The sequence below is a fragment of the Xenia sp. Carnegie-2017 genome, unplaced genomic scaffold (genome assembly GCF_021976095.1).
Source record: "Xenia sp. Carnegie-2017 unplaced genomic scaffold, XeniaSp_v1 HiC_scaffold_1, whole genome shotgun sequence".
Lineage (NCBI taxonomy): Eukaryota > Metazoa > Cnidaria > Anthozoa > Malacalcyonacea > Xeniidae > Xenia > Xenia sp. Carnegie-2017.
This window is the reverse complement of record NW_025813402.1, coordinates 9,354,389-9,376,525: the sequence shown is the minus strand read 5'-3', so window position 1 is coordinate 9,376,525 and position 22,137 is coordinate 9,354,389. Positions and strand designations below refer to the sequence as shown.

At 37.0% G+C, this 22,137-nt stretch overlaps 3 protein-coding genes and 1 long non-coding RNA gene across 4 annotated transcripts; 2 read left to right on the top strand and 2 right to left on the bottom strand.

Annotated features, from left to right (window-relative positions):
* Positions 1-157: 157 nt before the first annotated feature.
* On the bottom strand, positions 158-4,506 carry LOC124438664 (phospholipid scramblase 2-like). The gene is made up of 8 exons (XM_046988859.1): positions 4,298-4,506; positions 3,545-3,622; positions 3,298-3,351; positions 2,273-2,441; positions 1,854-1,962; positions 1,223-1,295; positions 404-462; positions 158-235 (listed from the first exon to the last, which is right to left on the bottom strand). The coding sequence occupies exons 1-8, from the start codon at positions 4,422-4,424 to the stop codon at positions 158-160; spliced, it is 747 nt and encodes a 248-aa protein (XP_046844815.1). The 5' UTR covers positions 4,425-4,506.
* Positions 4,507-7,395: 2,889 nt separating this feature from the next.
* Positions 7,396-15,198, top strand: LOC124439827 (26S proteasome non-ATPase regulatory subunit 11A-like). The gene is made up of 17 exons (XM_046990088.1): positions 7,396-7,480; positions 7,786-7,887; positions 8,047-8,171; positions 8,554-8,625; positions 8,780-8,837; positions 9,312-9,423; positions 9,610-9,670; positions 10,535-10,556; positions 10,680-10,744; positions 11,439-11,515; positions 11,685-11,745; positions 11,962-12,024; positions 12,766-12,813; positions 13,185-13,262; positions 13,400-13,435; positions 14,209-14,260; positions 14,967-15,198. The coding sequence occupies exons 1-17, from the start codon at positions 7,402-7,404 to the stop codon at positions 15,107-15,109; spliced, it is 1,254 nt and encodes a 417-aa protein (XP_046846044.1). The 5' UTR covers positions 7,396-7,401; the 3' UTR covers positions 15,110-15,198.
* Positions 15,199-16,854: 1,656 nt separating this feature from the next.
* Positions 16,855-21,825, top strand: LOC124437742 (glycerol-3-phosphate dehydrogenase 1-like protein). Its single transcript, XM_046987677.1, has 10 exons — positions 16,855-17,088; positions 17,492-17,672; positions 17,907-17,975; positions 18,132-18,203; positions 18,407-18,545; positions 18,982-19,094; positions 19,510-19,550; positions 20,819-21,008; positions 21,470-21,576; positions 21,654-21,825. The coding sequence occupies exons 1-10, from the start codon at positions 16,934-16,936 to the stop codon at positions 21,739-21,741; spliced, it is 1,155 nt and encodes a 384-aa protein (XP_046843633.1). The 5' UTR covers positions 16,855-16,933; the 3' UTR covers positions 21,742-21,825.
* On the bottom strand, positions 19,914-20,812 carry LOC124437765. Its single transcript, XR_006945838.1, has 3 exons — positions 20,734-20,812; positions 20,178-20,214; positions 19,914-20,147 (listed from the first exon to the last, which is right to left on the bottom strand). It is a non-coding gene; the product is annotated as an uncharacterized LOC124437765 (long non-coding RNA).
* Positions 21,826-22,137: the final 312 nt, after the last annotated feature.

Genomic DNA, 22,137 nt, shown 5'->3' with positions numbered 1-22,137 from the left:
AAACGTTGTCGTGAATAAAATCTTATGAAATATACACCAGTTATTAATATGAGTACAAACAATTACATATATGGATAAACATGTCAAATGTAGGTCTTCTAGAACTGCTTCTCTTCGTCACTGGTTGTGTCATGTCTTACGAGTTATTAGCCAATAGTTAACAGCCACCACCACCACTAACACCAACAACAACACCACCACCTCCACCTCCATTACTTTGGAAAAACATGTAATCCTACATGAACATAATAAAAAGCAGCTTATCAGCTTACGGGTTGCTTAGAAAAGGAAGAAAGCAACATTTAGCAGAAACTAGATTCTACAATTTTCATTCATTCCTTTGAGTGCATGTCGTAATATGAATGCGTGTGCAGCCAGTAACTTATAAGCAATTGATGCTTACCATAAGAAAAGCAGCTCCCAGCATTGTTGCTTTGGCGTCCACGTCAAGATCGAATGAAACTATACGATCAATGTTTTTTTTACTTTAAAAAAGCATCTCAAGCACTGCATAAAATAAGTACTCAAGGGAAGGGGAATAGTTCTTTCAGTTCAGTTTCCATGTCGTTTAACGTTGGGAAATGGTAGTTAGCATGAAGACTTCACGTATTCAACATGCACTGAACTATGAACGTACGCCTAGTTCCCCCCAAGTTTATACACCACAATTCTTTTAGTACATGTTTCGCTTAAATTGATACACATGCACCTCCCTGTAATGGTCACCGGGTCTATGTGCTTGAAATTTACGATAAACGCCACATTCTAGTAAGCGCCTTTTTATTATGAAAACAGTGTTTTATTAGAATAATAGCGGGAAAAACACGATTTGTATTCTTTTCGATTGTATTAAAATATGGTGACTTTGCGATGTCCTTGTAGTGAGAATTTGATTCTTAATGCAAGCAAAAGTCATTTTATATTTCTCCAGCTTTAAAATGTCAAGCCTTTAAAGAGAACGCGAGAGTTTGATTCGAAAATAAACGCCTCTCTACTTTACTCGCCTCCCTCTTTTACTCGCCTCTCTCTTTTACTCGCCTCCCTCCTATACACGCTTCATTAAGTTTCTTCGAAATTTATTAAACGTCCCCAGTGTGTTTTAGAAGGAATATGGTATGATGATGTGATGAGTCAATACATTGCAAAAGCTTGGGAGCGGAAAAATTATCTATTCCTATTACTTTTTACGATAAATCATAACAGGGAATGAAGCTTAACTCACACCAAGTAATGGCAAATCTAGCTCCTTGTTTTGAGATCGTCCCTACCAGATTGGCTCCATCAGCTGAAAGGACCTGTCAAAAACATAAATTGAGAATATTTCCCTCTCTTTGTATTCAGCGGTTGAACAAAAATGCCCTTCGCCTAAAAAAATTACATGGTTGCTTAAAAACATTAATACATCAATTGATGGTGAGAAAAGTCTCAAAGTTTATGCAATATATTTGATTGTGTGAGATCAGTGTTCCAACATGTCAATGACCCCAAATACACAAATGGAATTGCTTTGAAATATCTTACGAATAAAAAGGTTTATGTGATCCAATTGCCAACTCGAAGTCACCAGATTTGAACTTGATGGAAACCATGTAGGCAGAATTAAACGCCTTCCGAAAAACTCAAACCTTACGATAATTTTATGTGTGGGCTACCTTCGTTAGCCTGCTCACAGACTGAATTTTCTTAGTTAATAAGTAAAGAAATTCGGGCAACGAGCAGGCTATACTTTCGTTTGTCCATTTCACGTTGCCGCATTGTTGTGGGTAGATAAATTTACATCTGGCTTACGGCTGTTAAAACTACATAGCGGCAATAATGTAGTTGATGTTAAAATGTGAAGTTTAGAAACAAACCTTGAATTCAACATCACTACATGTAGCAATGCAGAATGGACGTTCAATCAAGAATAGTGTTTCACGAGATGCAGAAATGATTTCAAACCACGGAGAGCAAAGCGAGTACCTGTAAACAAATATGAGAACGTATTTCTGTGCAAAATATTTGTCAGTGCATCAGGTATTAAAATAAGGGTGTTTTTGACACACTACTTTGTATCCTTGTAAATCAGTCTCCCTCGTAAATAAATTCACATAATAGCACTGAAATGGAGCGATTCCTTGGATGAAACGTATCAAGGATCATTTTTAAAAAAAATTAGAGGCTTAAAATGTGTCAGCGTAAAAATTTCTTTTCTTAATGCCCGCAATGCTGTATGCGTAACACTAAACCAGGCGAACATTTTAATTATTATGGTAGAAAAATGATTACGTACATTTGGACAACGTAACCGATGACGTTACCGGGGGGTGACTGGACTTCCATTTCTTGCAAGCAACATGAACAGCAAGATGAGCATTTGGCTGATGAATGAGTGAGACTAATCACTACGCGACTCGTATTGTCAAGAATGTTTACGACAAACGGACCAAAACAATCTCTACCTGTTAGCGATATGAGAAAACAGGGTATGAGAGATATGGTATGTTAGAGATATGGGTAGAAAAATCACATAACAGCTATATTACTTCTTGTGCACATCAAGTTCATGCAGGGTAGATGTAATAATAATAAAATGAATAAGAATCTATAATCTTTATAGCGCTTACATTATAAAAATATTTAAAAGCACTTCACAAAAATTAAGATACATACGTATACTTTTTGGGCAGATTGTCTTAAATAGCCATAAAGAGATGATCAAGAGCTAATTACAATATGTATGCAATTCAAAATCAAGAAATACATTAGGGTAAGCAAAGTAGTAGTAGTTTCGTATGGTAGTCACACCTCCATGTGTGTCTCATCAAGCCAGCTTGTGTCTCATCAAGCCAGCAGAGTTTGGAGGTGTGGTTCCGAGAGTTCGACATCGAAGTTCGGAGACCGAGTTTGGATCTTTCTTAGTTTTCCTTCAGTGAAGTACTTAAGCCCCTGCACGACTACAACGTGATGATCCATGCGCAGAGGGCAAGTAAAGATTTAATGTAAACAAATGTTCATAATAAAGATTTAAAATAACGTTCTGTTTTCACTGAAATAAACGAGTTTACTAAAATTAGCGAGTGATTTACTGCTTCTAAATCTCTACGACTGTAACTCTGTATGTTAGTTTATTTCAAACTGATGGGGCTGCATACTCAAATGCTCGGTCCAGGCCGAGTTCGAGGCCATATATCAATTTCACCAACCCTTGCTGGGTCGTTTTTTTAACTAGATGGAATCCAAACAGTTCATAACAAAAATGAAACAGGAATCTTTACCCTTCATGCATGATGCATGCAGCGTTTCATAGTTATTTACCTCTTGTAGCATAGTAAATTTGTTGTCCAATGGAATTTTGTATTTTGAACCACGCTTAAACAAAAAGTAATTTGTATCAATGTGGTATAGATCAAAGTTATTAAATATTATTTCAGCCATTGAGCCAGAGAGCGCATGTGTAAAAACATAAAAGATTTATTCGACAAGAGTGACCCGTCCTGCGTACTCTTTAATTAACTGTCCCTGTTGCCTATTAACTTCAAATTATAGCAATCAAATAACATACAAAAATTTCGTTGTTTTAACAACAATTGATCAGCTTGTGCCAAAGATCCTAAGCCAATTCGAAGAGCAGCATGATTTCCTGTATGAAATTAATCAAAAAACAGGGCGGTAAAAAAAAGACTGAACGGTAATCGATCTTCATTTAGTAAGATCGATCTTCAAACATGAACTAAATTAGAGTTAGTTCTAAAGATAGCAAAGACCATAGTGAATGGTAAAAATAATATAATAAGTTGATAGTTCTTAAAAGAACTGTTTTAAGTAAAGAGCACTAACCCGATAGTTCTAAATTAAACGAAATATTCGAAATTCTAATTCGAATGGTATTTGCTATCTTTAGAACTATTTTCAGATTTGTCACCACGACAAAGTCTCGGTATTAAATTAAAGTTATTATAGCTGTGTAATGGGTTGGACTTTAAGGTTTTTATCAAGCCAAAACATTTATAGGATTTTAGCCAATAATCAACTTATGCGAATGACAATTAACTCGACGTTTTCATAACGTAAAAGCCACTGTCTGGGTAAAGCTGATTACCGATCTCATTTTATTTTTTTTCAACCTCATCACAGATTAAACTAATCTAGATCTCTTCAAGGATTGAACGTTTACAGTTTCAATCGCACTGAGCAAATGGACAATATATTCTTCTCAATTAAAAATAAGACAGGTAATTTTAATATTAAACTGATGTGTTTACGAAACATTTTTTATAATGATTGTTGCATGCATATTTTCAAGAATGAACAATACCCCTCGGTTGTTGTACTTGAGCAGAATATGATGGGTAAGCTATTTCTTTTGGTGGAAGCGGCTGATTTCCAACGAACGAAATACCAGGAGATGGAATGCCTTTCGGTGCATCATTATTCGCATCCATATTAAAGGAGTTACTTCGATCGATCGATGTTCGAATTTTGTTCTAAGTCAAGGACACCGACAACTGTTTAGTTATCTCTGTGGAATGCAAAATGCAAATATTGCAAAAGCTTCAGCCACATACGAACCCGTTTAATAATTTTCAGAAACAAAGAGGTTTTTTTCGCTGCTTCCCTTTCCTCCCAAGACATCGTCACCAAGGGAAAGAACAAAAAGTATTTACACAATTAAGCTGAAGCCAGGGGTATAATTATAAGTATCTTTAGCATGAAACGTTATGGGGGAAATCACCCTCAGGCTCTAAGTGGGAAAGTCGGTCAAACAAACGATTCTTTCATGTTCGTAAATTAGTCCAGAAATTTTGTGGAAGATTCAGAGAGATCGTTCGATTTGTTTTATAGAATAGCCGTCATTGAATATTCTCAGATGTTAGAGACGTTAGATTAACCCAATCTTGAAATACAAGAATTGAAGAACTATTTTTCATGTCGCGAAGTTTAGGATGAGACATATTCCGACACACAAAGACATCTTGTAAACTTAGTACAGTACTACCTTTATTAAGCGGTCAACCTGTATTAAACGGTCACACGAGAAATCCCCATGGGTGACCGCTTAATACAGGTTCTACTGTATATCCATGAGTTACATGAAAAAACAAAACGCAGCTGTTCAACTGGAGATATTTATCTATGAACCTTCAAAGTCCAAACAAATATCACTAGTTGAATAATTGCGTGTCGTTTAAAGCTTTATGTAAGTCATATCTTGAGTTTGCAAGATGTCTTTGTTCGTCGGAGAATGTTTCATCCAATATTTTCAAAAATTGTCTGCTTGGCAGGTGATTAGTATTTAAGATTGCATGAGCGAAAGATAAGCTGGGCTTGTTTCAGTATGTCAGAAGACAAAGGCGGATTTAGGATTTTGTTGAAAGGTTCGCAGTAATCTATTTTGGGGATGATACATGTTTTACAAGTACAACATTCAAAACGGTACAAACCTCAAGAGCAAAAGACAAATTCAATCCTTTGCCAGCTTACGCTAGGCTATGGATACTAAGCTTGATATTGTCCAAGTACATAGATCGATGCGAAACACCATCAACTCAAATGGCCCGCTCACTAACTTCAGGCTAGCTTTCCTTCCCTTTCTGCTATTTTCAAATTTCCCTTAGTGTTATTTTCTCACAATAGCTTCGTATCAAACGTTTTATGCTACACCTAACAGTTCTGGGTGATTATTAGATTACTGCATGGTTGGTGAGTGCGTACGATTTTTATGCACGTTTTCAACCCTTCTCAACAAGTGCATAATAAAAATCGTATTACGTTTTTTTTCTCTTTCAAAATGAAACGTAATAAACTTGCTTCGATATTTATTAAGTTGCTTCGACGATGAAAATTATTGAAGAAATCCAATGCCCTGCTGTTTTCTCACATTTATATTGAATTTGCTTACGGATAGTGTCTAGCCAAATTGCAAAGCCATTGATAAATGAAATCAAAACTGATTGGTAAAACTTGGTATGCATTTTGTCACTACTGAAAAAAATGGTATATCCAATTAGAATGCAGATATGACGTTTTTCACTAGTGAAGAAAATGATATATCCAATCAGGTGCTCAGAAATTTTAGACATATAATTTTTATTTCACCGTTTTGTTGCGCATAAATTTCAATAGTCGTATGACAAAAATACATATAATTAAAATTTACATTACAGCTATCTTTGTCATTGACTCATTGATAACGTTCAACGCGTTTTAACCGGTTTACATATTAGTTCGACCTTACCATACTAACCGGTTTACTGAAAATTGCCGGCGACAGGCGACTTATTAAGACAATTTAAATTAAAAAACGAATATCATTCAGTCCAATATTGCGTCTTAAGAACCTTACATCACACGCACGTATTACTTTCTGCTAAAAGTTGTAAGCTTGTGTATGCGTCGCAGCTATGGATAAATAACTGATATCATTAGTCATTAACGGGAATACTATAAATTGTAAATAGTAACTTCATTTCTACTTTTCACTGAAAATCTGGCAGGTTTATGCAAACTTGTTAAACCGGCCTGTCTAAATCCGCCACTGAAAGAAGTGAAGAATGGTCGGAAAAGTTGTTGGGGAAAACTACAAGTGAAAGAGACAAAGAATGAGTTTAACGAAACGAAGAGAGAAGAAAGAAGGAGAGTTTTTTTGGAGAATAGGTCTTGTTGGGTCATAAAGGCTTAGAGCAAGAGAACTGAATGGTTTTGAAAGTAGTAACTACGTAGTGAGCGGGCATTGAGAACAGGTCTATTCATAAACAGTAATTGAACATTTCTATTCATATGCAAATATAATAATATAATATTGATGATTATCTAATATATATAAGTACGTATATTAATGGAGAGTATTCTTGGATAAAAGAGCGCTCAATATCCTATATACTAGAAGAGCGTAAGATAAAATGAAATAAAATGGACAAGTGTTTGCTGTCGCTACTCGGTGTTTCACGCCGTAGGGCGATCTTCAGGCAACTGACAGATTACATATTATTCGCTGACTATATACATCGATTCGCCGACTATATACTTCGCATATATATACAAAGTGTATAACAATGTGCTCTCCCGGCTATCACCATAGTGCAATGGTGACTCCTGCACTTTGAACTTGGGACATAGGATGTACGGCTACACATTGTATGGATTGTTTGTAAAGTCACCACAGTGCTCAAAACTATAGGGGTGAGCTTTGCAGAGCGCGAAAACGGTGAACGTCTCACTAGGAGACAGTTATGCATATATGTGCATGTATATACATGCATGCATAGCTGTCGATGATCAAAAATTACCTTAATTTAAATGAGATTTCTGATTAATGAAACCACGGCCACAGATTTATTATCCTAGTAAGAAAACAAAAATGCAAAGTTTTTCATAGCTTGTCCCCAATCTCCTTCATCAACAACGCAACAAAAATTCAAGATGGAGGACGAGTTGAAGAAAGCCGAACACCTTTCACACAAAGATCCCGAGCGGGCAATGGAACTTTTATCATCTATAGGTGTGTGTTACTGACGATTTGTTCCCTAAAATATGTTGAGGTTGAATGCGAATAAAATCTGTATAAATTAGTAAAAACTCAAACAGAGTTTTCTATCAAAAAAGTCGATATTTATTGAATTGATTACCATTGACTGATGAAGTCTTCCACGTGCTATTTTACTCAGCCATAAACGTATCTCAGTATATTGACTATCCAGAATAATGCAAGATGAGCTGGAGTATCTTATGCAGCCATTACTGTGCGCTTAATAACTTGAAGTCTGAGACTAAAATAAAAGAATATTTTTTGTCATTCACTCACAGTTAAAAGAGATGTCGATCCCAGTGACGAGGATGATTTGAAAACTAAAGAGCAGGCTATTTTACAACTTGGTGGTCTTCTGGCAAAGAGTGGTCGTGCAGCTGGTATGCAATTTATTTTTAATACTTTCGAAGTTCAAACCAATTTATCCAAGAATGTTCCTTAAAACTGTAATTAATACATGTGACAGTGTTTGCTTCAATTGCCTGCAATAAATTGGTCAGGCCTTTGTTTAAAACTACTCTGTTTATTCGTATTTTCAGAACTGGAAGGACTTGTAAAATTTATCCAGCCCTTCATGCTTCTCATTTCGAAAGCAAAAGCTGCAAAAATGGTCCGTGAACTTTTGGATCTATTTCTTGATATGGAGGTATCGACCGGCACTGAGGTAATTTACTGATAAAATTATAAATTAACAGCATCATTAGCCAATTGCAATTCTGTTAACTTTTTCTAACAATGGGGATATTTATGGCATTGAGCAACATTAATATGCTTTGTTTGGTACATAAGTTATTTTGTAAGGAAAATTCCCTTCCTTCAAATCCATCCCTGATTTATCTTATTGTGTGTTCAATGAATGTTTTGCAAATAGAAACTTTTGTTTTTAAACTGTGTAAGGCGATGTGCATAGTTATGCCAGTCCTGAGAACTTTCGAGAATTTTACCAGAAATTGTTTTATGATTTCACGAACCGTTTCTCTTCTATCGCATATCCAACAGAAATTCAATAAAATGTGCACTGACTGATTTTTCCACTGATTTAACAGGTTCAACTATGCATGGAATGTATTGAGTGGGCGAGAAGTGAAAAAAGAGTATTCTTGCGGCAGGCATTGGAGGTAGGTATTTGATGATATTTTGGGATAGTTTTCGCATATATTTAAGGGTACAGCTTTTGGCTTTCTGTGAGATGATGTGCTTTCTTTGCATCATTGATGTTGAAAAATGAAGTATTCCTTGTTGTTATCTGAAGTTGCCCTTTTAAATTTTCAGTCAAGACTTGTTGGTTTGTATTATGGCGTAAAGGATTACCCAAAAGCATTGTCTCTCGGTAAGTTGAGTCTCAATGTGGTTGTCCTTTTTTAGCCACAGTTGTGTAAAATGAATTACAAGTCAAATCACGATAGCTTTGCCAAAAGTTCACAATTACCATAGGCGTACGTACGAGCTAGGGGTGTAGACGTATTATAAAACCACAAAATGTTTTTTGTGATATGCGATGTTGGTGTGCTCGTGATCTTTAGTTTCACTTCGTAAAAAATGCTGCAGTTTTGAATTTGAGTTTCTAACTACTTTATTACACTTAAGTTTAGCAAAGACATGAAACAATACGTTGCTTTTGTTGAGATGTGCGTACGCAACCAAACACATACGTTTGGGGGCGTCCTCCAAAATCAAGCGTGTGACAGTGGCGATTTATTTTTGATTGCAGGAGCAAGTGCTCGACTTTAATGAAAAAAGGAATCAATTTTGAAATTGAAACAATTCGCCTCCCTGATAATTAAGTTCATGAATGATTATTTAGGATCGAAACTACTGAAAGAATTGAAGAAGCTCGATGATAAAATGTTACTGGTCGAAGTCCAACTTCTGGAAAGCAAAATATACCATACGTTAAAGAATATACCTAAGTCAAGGTGAGTAGTCGATAGCAGGATGCTTCAAACCTTCCTGAATGTTTTTGCGCGTTCGTGCTGCATAAGAACTACCATCAGAACGACTTTTGTTATGAAATCGCAGAAAACACTAAAATATAAAGTCATGGACTCGTCTCGTTCAATCCCGTTTCTGCTATTCTGAAATAATTTTCTTTACTTCTTTAGAGCAGCTCTCACCTCGGCCAGGACGACGGCCAACGCCATATACTGCCCGCCGAAGTTACAGGTACACCTGGCAATTTTCCATACAAAACGAATAATTAGTTTGGCAGTCAGAATTTCTTGATATCTCCGGCCGTATCTCAGGATTTTTCAGCTGGGATTTTTTCCTTAAAAGTAAAGAGAATAAATTGCGATGCAAGTCGCTTAATGATTCAATGGGAAATCGGACACCAGATTGACATGAGCCCGGTCATCAACACATTTAAGCTCTAACTTTGCTATCAGTTTTCAATAGCTACTTTGTATTCGTACGAGATAGCGGCTGGTCCAATTGCCAAGGTCTCCGCTGTTGGAGACGACATCACAGATAGGTGGGATGAAAAATTTTCTATATGAGCTCGCTAGCCGCTTTCCGAGATGAAATTATGATATTAACGACATGGCCACCAATGGAATGAAGCCGAAATTTCAAATCAAAAAGAAAACAATTACGCCGGGATGATGGCATAATTTAAAGTTTACTTCATTAGTTGAATATAAAACTGGTATCAGTTTTAAAAAACACAGATATTGACAGGGATAAACCCGTACAATATAAAGAATTACGGTCAATGCGGCACTTCGGAATATGTTGTTTTTTTTTGTCTCGGCAGGCAGGATTGTATTTATCATATGAAAGGTAATATTTGGCTCGCTCAGCGGGATGTCTCGATAACCGGGCTCATGTGAACAGATCCTTGCTTACGTGTAGCTCACTGCATTTGACTTGAGATGCCTGTGCAAAAATTTACCTAAAAACTTTGGATTTGTTGACGATAAGTTTTTCATGTTTTGCTTCGTGTTTTTCCTGGTTTCCTCGTCTTTTTCTGCACAATAACCAATACAGCGAAACTGTTTTATACTGTTGATTTTTTTATTATACCTGTAGGCATCATTGGATATGCAATCAGGTGGGTCTGTAATTTTTGATGTGCGCTTTTGAGTTCAACGCATTTTCTTTTTGAAGTTGAACTCCTTTACGCCGCACAGTTTCGAGATTCATAGCTACTAACTGAAATATATCTGAATTATAGGAATACTTCATGCAGAAGAGAAAGATTTCAAAACAGCATATTCCTACTTTTTCGAGGCTTTCGAGGTCAGATTCCTGACGTATTTCCACTTTTTATGCCAATTAAGTCCATTTTTTACGTATATGCTTGAGATAAAATTACCTATCCACGATGGTTATGATTTTGCTTTTGTTCATTTCGAAAGATTTTCTTTCGAAAAGCTTTGTCAAGTGCATATGTTAAAATCACTTTTCGCCCTGACGGGCTTAATTACGTAGGCCTTGTGACTGCTTGTTTATCGTTGCAATGACCAATCTCTGTAACTCTCTACCGATATATTCAATAAGTTATTTTGAAGGGTAATTTTAAATGAAAACTTGGAGACAAGCTTTGTGGGGAAGCTCATGTTGATAGGCTTGAAGTGAAGCTGATGTTTTTATTATTCGTATCGTTGCCTTTTTCAACGAAATCACATTGGTTGTCTGGAGCTTGTGAGAATATATCTTGAACCTGTGCATTGTAAATAAACAACTAACATTGTCAACTTTTCCATAGCTTGTGAGCACATATCTTGAACCTGTGCATTGTAAATATAGATCTAACATTGACAACTTTTCCATATCTTGTGAGTGAGCACATATCTTGAACCTGTGCATTGTAAATATAGACCTAACATTGTCAACTTTTCCATAGCTTGTGAGTGAGAATATATCTTGAACCTGTGCATTGTGAATATAGATTTAACATTGACAACTTTTCCATGTCATTTCTATTTTGTAGGGATACGATTCGTTGGAGAATTCCAAAGCGCCGTCTGCTTTAAAATACATGCTGCTCTGCAAAATCATGTTGAATAGGTAACGCTAAATACATGCTGAGTCGACAAAAACCACTCCACGATCGAGTTCAGATTGCGTGATACTTGAGTATAACGCAAACTGTGTACTTGAAAACGGCCTTATTTTTTATGAAAAATTTGTCCTCTCAAGTTTCGTGAAGTTTTATGAAGATTTTTTTTCAATACAGCCCTGAAGATGTTCAATCAATAATCAGTGGAAAACTTGGTTTGAAGTATTCGGGTCCACCAGTAAGTTTTAATATAATACTATAGACAGTGGCTTTGCGTTGTTTGTTGTCCTCGGTCGTGTTGCTGTAGCCAAATGTGAAAATATTTGTTTCTGTTTCCAAAGCTTAATTCATGTGGTTACTTTTCAATTTTAAAAGAGTTGTGTCGAAAAGCTTTTGAATGGTCCCCACTGGTAGGGCTATCCTGAAATATAACGGTTTCGGAATGATTATTCAGTTGCAGGCAATGAAGAAAATTGCAGATGCCAGCCATCAGCGTTCCCTATTAGAATTCAAAAAGGTATAATCATCACACAGCTCTCATTCGTCATTATATTTTCGTTGGTGTAAATAGTTCAACCTTACGTATTGATACGTATCTTAGCTTGATTTCATCCATTTAAATCCTTACCCACACATGGTTTTCCTTCGGCTATGTTAGACATTAGTTTCAGCTAGAAAGGACGTTGAAATATATTGACTCGTGTGTAAACCTAAGCCAACCCCCCCGTATATAAGGCTTTCCATATATTAGCGCACGAACTCATGTAAGCCCAGGACTTATAGACGTAGGTACAGTCGATTTGAATTTTTTTTCGTGATGAACTTTTGAGCCTGCTATATATTCGAGAGCGGTAGTGCTGACGTACTTTATAGTATTATGAATAGTACGTTTGTACAAAACCAAAAACGTGTGTTTGCACCTTTGCAATCCTTTGCGTTTACTATGGTAGTCAGGGATGTCGGAAGATTTATAGTTGGAAAGGGCTCATATTCATATATTAATATGTTATAATCGCTAATCACAGTTATTTTTAGTAGAAACTAATAAGGTAAACGTGCGTATGTGAATATTAACTCTCCCCCCCTCCTCAATCATTGATCTTTCGATAGCCCCTGGTGGTTTTGACAATTATGTCTTATATGTAACGTTATAAACTTTATACTTCAACGATTTATTTTTAATCAAAACTGAACGTAGCTACTCCACGCGGCAGCTATCTTTCTATTAGAAATCACTGGTTTCTATTTATTATCGCAGATCTTAGCGACTTATGAGAATGAACTGCAAGGCGACCCGATCATCCAAGTAAGTAAACACTGCTAGCGTACATGGTCACAGAATAAGAATATACAGAAGAGTCACTCGTGTCGGTACCTTTGATGTTTTTGTCCTCGCGCATGGTGGCCGCCATTATTCCAGCCAGATGATTAGGGTTTTAGACTTTTTCCAAATCTTTAAAATGAATTCATTATTACGTATTGACGTCATGTAATTTTAATGGTTGGAAACAAGTGAGAAATCCTAATCAATTGGCTGGAATAATGGCCGACATGAGGACGCGTTGTACACCTGAGTGACCCTTCTGTATAATCATTATTCTGTGACATAGTCCTCACACAATGTTTACTAATTATTAAAAAATATCACGTTATAATAAAAATCTTCTTCTTTTCCAGGCGCATCTTGATACGTTGTACGACAACCTTCTCGAACAGAATCTTTGCCGAATTGTAGAGCCGTTTTCAAAAGTTGAGGTACTATTTCATGTTATGTACACTATACATATCACTCTATTGGATATTTGGCATTACCTTGATAAGATTTGAAGAAAGGCATTTTACACTTTGCGTAAAATTCTGCAAGTGTTTATTGTTTTACTTCATCGTTTTAGGTTGATCACGTGTCCCATCTTATAAAGTTGGAAAAGGTCAGTCCACGATTGACACATGTATTTCAAAAAATAAATTGTTGAAGTGGATAGTGTGAGCAAGTTCACGCATTCGACACAGCCTAACGCCGTTCAATGCCACTCAACCGGGCGTGCCTATGCTCTCAACATGTTAAGTCTACAATGTTGAGCGCGTGTCGAATCAATGTGTTGAGAGTGTTTGCACGGGGCTTAAATGAGTGTTGATTGATGATGACGATAAATTTTATTCGACCACACTAACATTGTCAGTTTTTGCTGGTTTCCACAATCGCCGTGTAAAACAACTTTGAAGTATTTAGAAATAAATAATAATGAACCAGAGCATGCACACGTATAAAATACACAAGATATACAATAGTCATACGTCTAACGAGGGACGGATAGCGACCTTGCGAAACTTGAGAGCGATTCATATGTTTTCTGATCGAGAGTTTTATTTAGCACTCGAGCTGTCCGGAAGATAATGATTTATTACGTTCTTTTTTGAGTCTTGATTCCTGAATGACTTGTGGTTTCAAAGTCGCCCACGATCTTGTTTTGAAAGTCGTACTTCAAACTTTCGGCGTTTTTGACTAAATGTCGTAAAAATTCCTTTTACAAGGTCATCGTCGTTGCATTCACGAACAGTGCAATAAATGAAATCTTCGCTTCTCTTAACGAATCATACTGCAATAATTTTACCATGTCTATAATAAGTAATGGGCCTACTCTGTACGGAGAATTCTTTAATATGCATCGCCGCTTATCGATCTTGCTCATTTTTTCTCCAGAATGTTGTCGAAAAGAAACTGTCGCAAATGATTTTGGACAAGAAACTTAACGGTAATTTCATAGAATAGTTGATTGATCTAATCATGTTGATCATGAACTGCGAGATAGGGATTTGTAACATTTTTCGATTTGCGTATGTTCTCGTGCTGTTCCGGTAGGTGGAATGAACGGTGCAGTAACACTTTGCTATGTATTTTGGTGCTGTTTTATTTAATATGCTTACTGGCTGCGGTTAGACACGTCAGCGTTTTTAGTGGGAAAAAATGACCAACAACGCAAATTTGTAAATACGTAACTCCACCGAAATTATTCAGTTTTGAGCGAGGCAAGCCGCATTTTGAAAGATGGCAAAACTGAAGATGTGGATATACTCAGTTGCAGAGATGATAGTCTACGTTTGGTTCTGTAAAATGCTTGATAGGATTGGTTTCAAACTTTCTTTTGAATTATTTTTTAAGGAGAGAGTCGTTTTTTGTCACTCTTTAAGATGGCGTCCTTGCTTCACCTCGGCAGCGTAGTTGGATATCTAGGGGAGTAGGTTCTAAATCATTGCTCTAAAATGAAATTCAGTGGAAGACGTTTTGCTAGTCGCGTGCATTACTAAACGTAATTAGATATGCTTCAGACAAAAATTCTCAATGGAGTAGGACTTCTATTTGTTCCCTAAAACGTGCTGCAATCTTGCCAACTCCCCGCCCAATTCCCAGAGATTTTAGCTGTCTTGCGTGATCTTTGAACAATTTGCGCATCTTTTCAGGTATTCTAGACCAAGGTTCTGGCGTGTTAATCATCTTCGATGAATCGCCCATCGACAACACATACGAAAATAGTTTGGAGATTATTCAAAGCATGAGCAAAGTCATGGATGCTTTGTACCACAAGAGCAAGAAGTTGTCGTGAACATCTAAACACTTTAAACGTTTTTAAAGTTGATAAATAGATCAATCGTTGTTTATCGTGTCCTGAATGAAAGAACTTTCGCATTTAAAGGTCTAGAAATATTTTTCTTTCCCGATGTGTAGAAATGTGTGCCTATCCAATCCGCGTAAATACTCCAAAAAACAGGAAGCATACGATGTTGAGCGCATATCTCAACTGGCTGTGACTGACCTCCAATGCACGAAGTCCTTGGTTCGTCCCGGTGTCGCTCTCGGTGTGGGGTTGTAAATTAAGGATTGCGTGCAAGGTGTTGGTTAGGAGGGGTTGTAAGGGGGGATCTATTTGCCCTCAAATTTCCTGACTAAAAAAATTTGACACCCAACAGCCGTAGGGAGTCATAGAAAAATTCGATCAAATGACTTAGTTTTTTTAAGGCGAAAATTTGTGCAAGACACCGCTCACTTTTTATTTCCTTTGTTCTTCCTTTTTTTCTGTAATTATGCTGTGTCGCATTCCATTCTCTAAAAACTCGACAAGAGAATTATCGCATTTGCACACGTTCTGCGCACCATTTTTTTTTGCCTTCCTTGTTTATCTCAACATCCTGACATTCGGGTCTCCCAGTGCACAACACTCCCAACTCAAAACACAACTGACTCTCGAAGGATACGAACCCCATACCTCAGCCTGGAAAAACCGGCGTCTTCACACTCGACCAGAGAGTGTGTTGGAGAACTACGGAAAATTCAATGCAATATTCCTGTTCTACAGTTATTGATTCAATGAAATTGATCTTTAAAGGTCTTCCAGACAGAAAAATGTTTAGTGAACAAAATATAATGCAACACTGAAACAAAAAAAAAACATAAACATAAAAATTACCGCTTGCAAAGAGTGTAAATATCATGAGTGAAAGCTTAGTATGAATAGTTTATGCTAGTATCAAAATGAAACTTGGCTGAAAGGTGAGTTCGATTACACTCTTATCTTGTCATCTGTTGGAACAAAAGGACAAAATGGGATACAAGGTCAGTTGATGAGAGGACGTATAATACAAAGAGAACGAAGATTCTAGGAAGGATTCGAAGGGGAGAAGGGAGAGCGGGTGGATTAGGCAAGTTAATGGCATGCTGTTTTACGTCATAGTCGGATGTCGCAAAGTAAAATATAAAATTTCTCCAATTCAGTTGTTGCTGAAGTAAATGCCAAGAACTGATTACTTGCCAGCTAATGTAGTATAAACAAGAAAAATATTTTTATATAATTCTTGCATATATGTACACAGTTCCAGTTTAGGGTTGTTTACCGTAACCTTAAGGTATCTTTATTGCTCGTGCAGTTTCTACTCTCGAAGAATGTCAAAATGAATACGTTACCAAAGGTATACTATTGACTGAAGTCATGACAAAATATATTTTGTACACAACTCGGTAAAAGATGAGAAAATCAGGATGAGTACCAGACATGACCTAAAACTTTTACAAAAAACTGCGCAGTTTGAAAATTAAGAATAAATATGGCAATTTGTTAGCAGAATAAATGGATCATTTGGCCAACAGGCCAAGGCACTTTCTTCCCTGCGATAGGTCAGGGAAAAGGTCAAAATTTGTTTAATAACTTCGTAGTTAATGCCTCTTTACCTCGTCTCGTATTTGGAGATATACAGTTTGGACTAACTCGTTCGTCGGTGATAACCAGAAACGTCGTAACGACAAATTTTATCAAATATCAATATAAAAGTTAATACGATGGAATAATAGCCCGCAAGGCAGGCTAAGCACAAAAACAGACTTCCTGGAATGAGCATTTATTAGTGAGCACCCAACGTCCGCGGTATTGTTTGTTATGAATGCATTATTTATTCGCAAGCATACACGCCGGTTGTGTTTCGACAAATGTTTAAAACTTTGCCGAGAATTTTCGAAGCAAACGCGTCAGGCAAGCAACGGTGCGATGTCTGACAGGGCGAGAAGGATATGTCTCGTTGGTTCAGGAAATTGGTAATGTTGTTATCCTATAGCTGATCGGCATAGCACAAGAATATGAACATCGATATGGTTGTGTTTTTTCAGTTGAGAAATGGGAAACGAGTTCAGGCTACCAACCCTGGCTACCTTACTTGTAGTATAAGCCAGATTTTCGGTGTGCAGTTTAAGTACTTGATATGTTTTTAATTAACATTGGCGTATTGTCTGCATTCTGCATTGAATGCACCTCGGGATCATTTTGTTCTGTTACATAGGCCACAGAGCACACTTTTGATTGAGGGGAGTGGGATGTACCATGGGCATTTCCGGATGAAAGAGAGAACTCTAGGCGTATTTTATGTTTACATCATTGTAATTAAAGTTTGGCCTTTATACAATGGTAATCTTTTCTAATGCTGATGATATATGTGTTTAGGGGTTCAGCAATTGCAAAAGTGGCTGGAGAAAATGCTATTCAAAAGCCCAAAAGATTTATCTCTCCAATAATGATGTACGTCTATGAGGAGGTTGTTGATGGCCGCAAGTTGTCTGAGATAATAAACACAGATCACGTAAATCCTAAATATATGCCCGGAATCAAATTGCCAGAAAATGTGGTATGCAAGTAATGCCTTATACATGGGCAAGATCAATAACTTTACGCCATGAATATTTGTTGCCAATATTAGGCTTAAAGTATCCCTACGAGATTTGAAGGCAGACTAACAAAATTTGGTCCTTGATGAATTATGACTTTAAGTGTTGGTCCTGGCATGATTTGAACCTACTTCTGTTCCTACTGCTATACATGAAGATGTTAGTAGACTAACTTGGTATTTTCACATACATAGGTGGCTATTCCAGATGTTGTCGAGGCTGCACGTGATGCAGATGTTCTAGTTTTTGTAGTACCTCATGTTGTAAGTATTTTTTAATGTATTTTTAGCACATTCTAGTCATACTAATGACCTAATATTGACTGCATAAAGTCACATGCTGCTCATGCCAGCTCTGCTTTCATTTCTTCTGGAAATAATTGAAAGCGATTTCTAATGACTACATACATTTTGTTTCAGTTCATTCGTAGGATTTGTCAGTCACTTAAAGGCAACATCAAGAGTGATGCCATTGGAATTTCCCTTATTAAGGTTAGTATTTCCAAATTTATTGAAGTCAGTGAGATTATATTATCTGTGTACACTCAGGAAGAGTACCTTGTGTTGAAAGTCCTACATCTTATGCATAGACTGGTTCTTATTACCATTTACAATGGGTGGAGTAACAGTCATGAACGAATGGCTAATTTTTTATGCCATATAGGTATGCAAGGATAGTTATGTTTTATTGCTAGGGACTTGACTCGTCCAGTGAAGGTGTTTCATTGGTATCAAAAGTGATTGAGGAGGAGCTATCGATGCCTTGTCATGTTCTTATGGGTGCTAATCTTGCTGGAGAGGTGGCACAAGAGATGTTTGTCGAGGCAACAATAGGTTCGAGAGTTTGCTTTATGCATGAGAGCAATGTAAACATTTGCAACCATTGAATTAATATACATGAAACGCTACCTGTAATAGAAAAGCCTAATAAACTCTTGAAGCCAAATTTTACACCCAGACACGCGTGTGTAGTCAATCAATTTTAAGAATCTCAAAACACTACACACGCGTGTCTGGGTGTAAGATTTGGCTTGAATTATTTGCTGCAGGTAGCGTTCCATGTATTTTAGTTCAATGTTTGCAACTCAAGTTGTCAAAATACTGCTGTGGTAAATGCAAAGGACAACGTTCATGCATTATTGACGTGATGACTGAGGCACTTTTTTGTTGCTGCTTTGGGAAGACATATGACGCACATGCTAACCAGTGAATGCAGTTATTAATTGTGCTTAACAAAGCTGTGACGACCTCATACAAATACTTTTTTTAGGATGCACGGTCACCGAACATGCGCCTATTTTGAAAGATCTTTTTCACTGTCGATATTTCAAGGTGAACACAGTCACCGATGCTGTCACCGTGGAGCTCTGTGGTGCAATAAAGGTGAGTTACAATCGTAATTACGTACAGTTGAAAAGCGAAGTTTTCATTGGTTGCATTGGATCGTAAATGTAATGTTGAACACTTTTTAACGATATTAATGGAATTGGTTTACATAAACTGATATCGATTAACCAACGGGTTGCACCGAAGATTGGACCGAAGGCTTTGCAGATGAACTGTTTTCAATGTTGCTGCTAATTTTTAGCGCTCACATGAAGTTTCAAATTTCAAAGAAAAGAATGCTTACGGCTACTTAGGCCAGCCCTTTCGAACAATAAGCAAAGAGAAGTGTACCAAGTAAAAACAAACAAAACAAACCGTGCCTTTTTACTTGTCGTCATCGAGTTTTTTGACTTTTGTCTATGATTACTAAGATATCAAAGTTACTAACCTTATGATTGTGTGAATTATGTAGAACGTTGTTGCCATTGGAGCAGGAATAATCGATGGTTTGGAGTAAGTTATTTTAATGATTAAATTTTCAACCTTGTCAGCCACACATAGCATGGTGTCCATTTTTGAATGCTGTATTTCGTGAATGGTTCCTGAATTTTAGATGGTGCACTGTGACAAAAATCTCTGTCTTGACTTTGACATTTTCTTTGGTCCATCTTTTTTCAAATTATGAGTGTCGTTGAGAGAGAATAAACTGAATAATGGTTAAATACAAACAATAGAAACGGTCTGATGGAACAACTGCAATTTTTATGACTTTTTGCCGGCATAGAATTGACCATAATAAAGTTAAAATAACTGTGTCTGGGTATGGGAATCACAAGAGCGGACGCGGTGTCTTGTTCAGGGTGTACCATAACAGAGTAAAGAATATACAGGGTTTATTAAAAAGAGGACTTTGGCATCAATCCCTAGTAAAAATTTCAATGCCTGCTCACTAAGCTAATTCTACTGGTGCAGAAAACGTTTAGCTATGAACAGATATGTACGTAATATTTTATTTTGCACATAACTGGCAATACTTTATGCACACATGGGCTAAGCATTGAAACTATCAAAAATACATCACTTTCTATAGGAATTCTTTCGTCATGCACGCTGTACGGAAGGACCGCTTCGCAGTGCAACTTTTTGTGGTTAGCCATCTCATCTTTCGGATTTGTTCCTCTTGGTGGAAAACGACAATTGACAGGCTGCCACAATGGTAATCACATGCGTAATAAGATAAGCGTGGCACAAAAAATTTCAACGGAGTGGCTCTTCGGAATATCCCTTATACTGTGACCATAATATTTTCATTAAAGAGCCTATGAAACTAAAATTTTGAAACTTAACGTTTGAAATGACTGAAAACTTTAGATTGATACTAGTAGGCAGCATTTTATACCATTGAACACGTCACAATGAAGGGAATTTCATCCTTGTGAATTAAAGTATCGGTAAATACACCTAATAATTTTAGTTCTCGTTGTGCAATGTGACGTCACAAGCTAGATTTATCGGACAAAGCAAGAACCTCAATATCTCAAGAATTAAAAGTGTTATGCATAAACTGGTTTAGAATGTCCATTGTCGTTTTAAAATATCTCTTGAATAGAAGTATTACTCAAATAGCAAAATTTAACAAGCTATTGAAACATCCTAGCTCAGGATGGGCTTTTCACCCTCTCCCCGCGCACCCTACCTTTAGATCAGCCCCTGAATCGGCATTCTTACCGAAAGTCCATACCGTCATTCATTTTTGTACATTCGCGTCATCTTTCTACTAGATGTGGGGAAAACACAAAGGCAGCTGTTATACGTCTTGGTATGGTCGAAATATTATTGTTCATCAAGACATTTTATGGCGAGGTGAACAAGGAGATATTTTTCGAGTCGTGTGGATTCGCCGATCTCATTGCCTCATGCTATGGTGGAAGAAATCGACGATGCGCTGAACTCTTCGCCAGGACAGGAAAGGTCTATTTAATTACTTATCTACTATCTACGTTTAACGTAATTTGGGGTAACATTTTACGCGCAATATACGTACTCGTCACAAAAAAGAACGATTTTAACGAGAGCAATAAGCAAATTTAGCACGCGCGCAACCACTGGCTTCAATCGCGCGTTAGTTCGACGAGGGGATTAATGGACGTTTTCATTTCACTTTCAAAAGAAATCAGCCTGTCATTGCTGAATAAATGAATATGCCCCCCCCCCCACAATTTACGTTCAATTAACGCCAAGACACCAGAGGTCGGCTCCTCGTAGCCAAGATAGTGCATCAGTTTTCGGCAATTTTAAAAGAAACACGTCATTCTCTCCATTGCAAAATTTATACCGCTATCCGCGTTTCGTGCAACCGGCTCTCGACTTTTGGTGATAAAATGGCAGTAGCCTTAAGGGTTCCACAATTTAAGGTTCAAATGTTTCCGTAGAGTTTTGAAGATCTGGAGAAAGAAATCCTTAACGGTCAGAAACTTCAGGGACCTTCCACACTTCATCAAGTGTATAAAACAATAAAGGAAAAGGATTTGATCCAAAGGTAACATATTTAGCAAGCCGAAGCAGTTGAATCTCTGCTCGTTCGAATTAATCTTTTCGTCTTTTTTCCTTTGCCAGTTTTCCGTTGTTCACGTCGCTGGCAAAAATTGTATGTGAAGGTCAAACACCGACGACTCTGATCGACAAGCTGAAAGATCACTTTTAAGGACGCAAATATTTAATGTACGCGAGCAGTCATCAAATAATGTTTTCATTGAAAAGAACAGTAAACTTAACGAGTCGCCCCAAAGTTTTAAACATTCTTTAATTTCCCGGCAACTTTTTGTTGAAATGACGAGGCAGCCTTTTGTATCATCAATACATCCAAAAATGAAGGCAACTTTGCAAGGTTGAAGTAACATATCGGCGTACATACTTGAAATTTCAAATTTTCATCAGGCATAGTGACGTCATTAGTTGTGTAATTGAATATAACAAAAACCTCGATATTTTGAGTGTGAAAAGAGATACGGAGAAATTATATCAGGAAGCCCATTTTCATTTTAAAAGTTATGTTTAATATAACTTCCATTGAAATAGCAAAATTATCGTTTCATCGGCA

Coding starts and splice junctions, on each gene's coding strand:
- LOC124438664 (XM_046988859.1), bottom strand. CDS start 4,424: ATGGATGCGAATAATGATGCACCGAAAGGCATTCCATCTCCTGGTATT. Junction 3,623..4,297: donor TCAAGTACAACAACCGAGGG/GTATTGTTCATT, acceptor AATTTCATACAG/GAAATCATGCTGCTCTTCGA. Junction 1,963..2,272: donor ATCGGTTACGTTGTCCAAAT/GTACGTAATCAT, acceptor ATTTGTTTACAG/GTACTCGCTTTGCTCTCCGT.
- LOC124439827 (XM_046990088.1), top strand. CDS start 7,402: ATGGAGGACGAGTTGAAGAAAGCCGAACACCTTTCACACAAAGATCCC. Junction 8,626..8,779: donor TCTTGCGGCAGGCATTGGAG/GTAGGTATTTGA, acceptor TTAAATTTTCAG/TCAAGACTTGTTGGTTTGTA. Junction 11,746..11,961: donor TGAAGTATTCGGGTCCACCA/GTAAGTTTTAAT, acceptor ATGATTATTCAG/TTGCAGGCAATGAAGAAAAT.
- LOC124437742 (XM_046987677.1), top strand. CDS start 16,934: ATGAATGCATTATTTATTCGCAAGCATACACGCCGGTTGTGTTTCGAC. Junction 17,673..17,906: donor TCAAATTGCCAGAAAATGTG/GTATGCAAGTAA, acceptor TCACATACATAG/GTGGCTATTCCAGATGTTGT. Junction 19,551..20,818: donor GGAATAATCGATGGTTTGGA/GTAAGTTATTTT, acceptor TCTTTCTACTAG/ATGTGGGGAAAACACAAAGG.